The 6,000-nt window shown below is 37.2% G+C and overlaps 1 protein-coding gene across 1 annotated transcript in view; it reads right to left on the bottom strand.

The window, feature by feature from the left end:
- The window catches only part of BMAL1 (basic helix-loop-helix ARNT like 1), a 274,533-nt gene that overhangs the window by 97,176 nt on the left and 171,357 nt on the right, over window positions 1–6,000 (bottom strand). Inside the window, exons 9-12 of the mRNA XM_053720246.1 lie at window positions 2,733–2,821; window positions 1,841–1,958; window positions 1,503–1,652; window positions 995–1,241 (exon numbers count right to left, since the gene is read on the bottom strand). Coding sequence (XP_053576221.1) covers window positions 995–1,241; window positions 1,503–1,652; window positions 1,841–1,958; window positions 2,733–2,821 — 604 coding nt within the window. The remainder of the gene's footprint in view (window positions 1–994; window positions 1,242–1,502; window positions 1,653–1,840; window positions 1,959–2,732; window positions 2,822–6,000) is intronic.

Genomic DNA, 6,000 nt, shown 5'->3' on the forward strand with positions numbered 1-6,000 from the left:
GGTGCCCTCTAAGTAACAGAATCCTCCATCGCTAGTGAATAACCAGAGAACTATAGAAATAAAACATTTTATTAAAAAAAACTGCACCTTTATATCCCAATGTCTGTGGCACTCACCACCTCACATGACCTAGACAATACCGAGAGTTAGGACTCCTCTCTGATAGACACCATGTCAGGAAAGAATCATATAGTGCACAATGCAGGACCATCCCTGCTATGAGAAAAAGCGCGCTAATCTTGTAAGATGCATAGCTCTTAAAGTGAAACCTGTATATTCCATAACAGCCTATGAGCCCATAACATCTCACACATAAAGCAGCATAAAATCAAATATATAAGATTATTCCCCCCTGTTCAATAATCCCCCTCAGGAGATAATAACTCTTGATTCTATATAGATAAAAGGAGTCACACTGTGACCCTGTCTTCTAGCGTTATCATACATGTATAAAAAAATGAAACAATCTTACCAGAATCTATGCCGTGGAACAGGGACACGGCCTTTCAAGTGTGACAGGTGAGTAGCATCGCTCCTGACATGGACTTGAGAGCAGAAAGCAGGCAGTGAAACTCGTCAACGCTGATTGCTAATGGAGCTGTTAATCTGAGTCGGGAAGACTCTCCCTGCATCTCCGGACTCTAACTTTCATCCATGCTCTCACTGAGAGGCTGACAGGACTACTTAAATCTCCAGTCCCATTGCGAAGAGTACTACCCTCCATAAGAGACTACTCCGAAACTTCCGACACTTCTCTGCCAACCTCCTGTGATGAAAGAAAGAATGACTGGGGGATGGGGGAGTGGGGCGAGGTATTTAAGCCTTTGGCTGGGGTGTCTGCCTTCTCCTGGTGGCCAGGTTTTGTATTCCAACAAGTAATGAATGAAGCAGTGGACTTTCCTCCCATTAAGATGGAAAACGAGACACAGTTTTAACAGGAGTATACACACAATAGTAATTACAATAAAGCCATTGTCCCAATTCACATTCTTACCTCTGGTCTACAAAAACAAATTTCCCATCGATTGCATGTCTGGATACATATTCTGTGGATTTCACCCTAATCTCCCCATTAACTGGCTGTGGCACTATGTGGGGATGTAAGCGTCCAATAGCAACAAGGCAGCTCAGATTGCAGCCTTCACTGTCAGGCTCATTATCCTCATCCAGACCCATTTTTGTAGGAGGCCAGCTCTTTAAATACCCAGTGCTATGTATGGTACAAAAGCTTTTCCGGTCAGCTGCAAACCAAATAACATGAAAAAGGATCATCAAAAGAAACCTAAGCTTTAACTTTAAGCAAAATTTTCCTGTGATTTAATGATCTACAAATACAATGTACTTTTATTCAGCACTATATTTATAATCAATTAAATTACATTAATATAATTATATAAATGATAAATCTGAGTGCTAAGGGGTTAACGCCCCTTAAACGTTTACAATAATTTGCTAATAACCAAGAGCCTTTGCTGCCACATGATTTGGAGAATATTCATTACCTTTCTTTTTTGAACAGTTAGAAGGAAAATCTTTATCTTCTACTTTAACTGAAGGCCTGTTGCATTTCATGCGACAAAAGAATGAACGACGGGCTCCAGAACAAAGTCGAGATGGTCCAGGGGTAATATCTGTCTTAACAGGAAGGCCAGCTGCATTGGAAGAAATAAACTATATTAATGAATTAAAGAAATTAAGTTATATGATTTTTATTTTTTTTATTGATTTATTTTATTTTAATTTTTATTAATTTTTTTATTTTTTTTTAAGAGCTGCTCATTAAGATTTATTTTCCATCCAAACAAACAAGCAGTGTTGCAGGACAGATAAACTAACATACTTTTTGCGTCGATAAGTCTTTCCCGCGGTGCTGTATCTGAGGAGGAGAGCTGTTCCTTAACTTTGGCAATATCTTTAGGATGTAGATAGTCAAATAAACTTTGTCCAATCAGGTCATTCTAAGAAAACACAAATGATCACGCAGTAATTATTCTCATATCTTACACAAAACCTACTGACAAAATTTCTCATATATAGCACCACCATAAAATACAACGGCAGGACAACTATTGGTGCAGCAGGCGCAGGGGCAATAGGGCCTGCTGGGGGGGCATAGCAACTAATCTTCATACATAGGTGTATAAAGAATGTGTACAATTCTACTAGTGCAGGTTACAGCTCCATTTGATCTATCCTGATTATCATTATACAGAGCAGCATGACCATTATTACTATTGCTGCTGAGCCTTTGCAGGGCCTCAAAAAAAATTGCAGGACCCTCTGTTGAATAGATCCGCTACTAGTGAAAGATGCGGTTTGTAGCAAACGCACAGTTTAGAAGGCATTTTATTATTGCTTCTGTTTGTTGAATCACTGCACAGCCACACTGATTTAGAGTATAAAGTAAAAATAATAATAATAATAATAATAATGTGACAAAGTGATACAGCTGTATCACTTGCCACAGCGACCCTAACAAAGTGTGTTCCCTTTTCTCTTTGCTTTTATTCTATAGTCTGTAATAAACAAAGAAATGTCGGATTCATTTTGCCCACAGCCTATAACACAGAGCAGAGGGAACTTGCACAGCTCTATGGGCAGGCAGTATGGATTCTGATTGGCTGTACTACTTGCTTTGTCACAAATTTTAAACTGTCCAGTGGATGGTAACCTATTAAGGTTAGGAGCTCAAACAAACTAGTATGGTAAATTTTGATACAAACATAAATTACCTGGCTGTAGTTAAGAATCTTGAAAACAGATTCTGAAACAAATAGTATCTTCCCTCTATCACAGCCTACTACGAAGAGAAACCCGTCAGCTGCCTAAAGAAAGAAAAATAGAACAAGAATTATTACAAGGGCAGAGTCTAAATGATCAAACTATCAAAGCTTTAGTAAGCGACGCTACAGGGAGAAGAATCAACTTATTATATTCTAAAAGGTTGACAAGATTTTAGTAACCTTTGAGAACATTTGAGTCTGTATAAAGTTAGTGCCTATAATTCTACCTATGAAGAAGTGAGGCTAATCAGTTTAGTCAAATTTATATTCTTTGACATCTCCTTACTCAATGACAGAAACTTATCGTGGAAACATAATCCTATATTTATAAACTATACACGATTCACTTCTTCTGTGCACAGTTCTATCTAACGGGAAATGGTTTTCAGTCAGAAGAAATGGAAAATATTTTCCAACCCATTATATCTCTACTCATCCTTGTTTAAAAAAAAAAAAAAAAAGGCAGATTGGACCATAACTGAAACAAACATCAAGCTTCTATCCAAATGGTATTTAAAGTGAAAGTCAACCACATCGTTTTTGAAACGCTAGGGTTGACTATTGAAACAAATAAAGGGCACTTTCATTCAGTATAAGATACTTCATGCAGAAAGTGCCTTTATTCGTTTCAACCGTTCGTCGTTCTTAGCTGCTACGGCAGCCCACGGCAACCAACTTTTTTGCTAAGAGGTGACGTTTTCACCTCTTAGCCAATAGCTGTGCGGTAAATCCAGTTTGGCGCCCATAGGAGCCGGATTTACCGCACGGCTAAAAAAGTCACCTCTTAGCAAAATAATTTGCTACGGCAGCCCACGGCAACAGCTAAGAACGACGAACGGTTGAAACGAATAAAGGCCCTTTCTGCATGAAGTATCTTATACTGCATGAATGAAAGTGCCCTTTATTTGTTTTAATAGTCAGACCCAATACTTATTCATTGTTACTTATTGTTACATATCAGACAAGCATTTGGCAATGAGTTCCACATATATAAGCTTGTAAGAAGTACATGAGACTTTTAAATAATCGTTTGTTTGCAGCCGAAAAATGTCCGCCAAGCTCCGCCCACAGCTTTCTTCTTGTCCAGTCAGCTGTTTTCTTGTATGACAGTTTAGCAGTGCACGTGTAATATTTTTCAGTTAGCTATTTCAAATTGCACATGCACAAGTCAGCATTTGTGAGTAGGAAAATGTATTTAGGAGTCAATTGTGATTGGAGAAACTTAACATACCAAAATATACACGGAATAGGTGGGTGGAGCTTGGCAGCCATTTTAGGCTCCTAACAAAAAATGAATATTTAAAAGTTTTGAGTACCTCTTACAAGGTTATAGACGTATGACCAGTAGCAGGATGCTTCTCTGGTATGTATCAAAAAGTAATCAAAATTATGCATCGGGTATAGATTGTCCCTTAAACACCTAGATACTGAATTAGTTTACTATTACTGGATACATTTTTTCATTACTGCTATTATCTTATTTGATTAATTCTCTTGGTATCCTTTGTTGATAAATCATACCTAGGTATGCACAGGAGCAGCCATGCACTACTGGGAGCTAGCTGCTGATTGGTGGCCGCACATTAATTCCTTGTCACTGTGTTCAACTAGCTTTCAGTAGTGCATTGCTGCTCCTTCAACAAAGGATTCCAAGAGGATGAAGCAAATTTAAAAATACCAATAAATTGTAATGTTATTTAAAAAACTGTATGTTCTATCGGAATCATGAAACAACAGTTTTAGATTTCATGTCCCTTTAAAGATAATTAAAATGTTACAAAGCGCAATGGTAGCCTGTGTGCCCAACAAACCATCAAAAGGATCTACAGCATACGTTTAACCCCAAACTAAAACCATAGCACATGTTTAAAGGGACATAGAAGTTAAAATTGTATGGTTTCAGGCATATAGTTTAAAGGGACAGTAAAGTCAAAATTGCATGCTGTACCTGAATCATGGAAGTTTAACAACTTTTCAGTTTAATTTTATGGTCAAACTTGCTTCATTCTCTTGATATCCTTTGTTGAAAAACATACCTAGGTATGTAGGCTCAGGCGCAGCAATGCACTACTGGGAGCTAGATAAACACATCTGGTGAACCAACATCACCAGGCATATATGTGAAGCCACCAATCACCAGCCAGCTCAAAGTAGCGCATTGCTGATCCTGGGCATACCTAGGTATGCTCTTAAAAAAATATGACAATATAACAAAACAAATTTGATAACAGAAGTTAACTGGAACATTTTTTTCCCCATATTTGTGTGCTCTGTCTCTGAATTATGAAGGGAAAAAATGGCTTTCATGTCTCTTTAATTTAATTAAAAAATTCCAGTTTACTGCTATTATATAATCTACATCTCTTTCTCTGTGTATCTTTTGTTGACTTCCCTCCCATGACAGCATACAGAGGTAGGTTTAGGAGCGTGCACAAGAAAGGTACACGTGACCACAGAACTAAACTGCACAGTGGAGGCAAGAGGAGTTCTTTGGTAGGATATGGCGTGAATGTGTACAATGGATTATTTGGGCTCTGGTGAAAAGGTTGAAGCTGTGCAATAAACCTCTCACAATCACTGCTGCTCACCCCTAGATGTAGAAAATTACATTCGAGTTTTAGTGCGATTGTAATAATCACAATAAATGCAGCAATATTCCCCACTCAACAGCTCTTCTGTAAATTATATTGTGTAACCCAGGCTGACATTTAAAAGGTTGTTTTGTGTTGTCAACTAGGAACATTTCTTGGTAACAACAACAGTACGTTAGATTAGATTTGTCAATAAAGATAAACAACAACTAATTATTGGCCCAGCTCTGATTTATGACTGTTATTACCAATAGAAATTCAAAATTAAACTATAAATTTACATTAAAACTGAGTCTATAGATCTTCTAAGGAGAATAAGAGTTAAATTACACCCACATTGCAAACCAATGAGTCATTGCTGCCAGCTGCTCTTAGATGATTATATATATATATACACACACATATATATACATACACACACACACACATATATATACATACACACACACATATATATATATACACACACACACACACACACATCTATATATATATATACACACACACACATATATATATATATACACACACACACATATATATATATACACACACACACATATATATATATACACACACACACATCTATATATATATATACACACACACACACATCTATATATATG

Source organism: Bombina bombina, chromosome 7 (genome assembly GCF_027579735.1).
Source record: "Bombina bombina isolate aBomBom1 chromosome 7, aBomBom1.pri, whole genome shotgun sequence".
Taxonomy (NCBI): domain Eukaryota; kingdom Metazoa; phylum Chordata; class Amphibia; order Anura; family Bombinatoridae; genus Bombina; species Bombina bombina.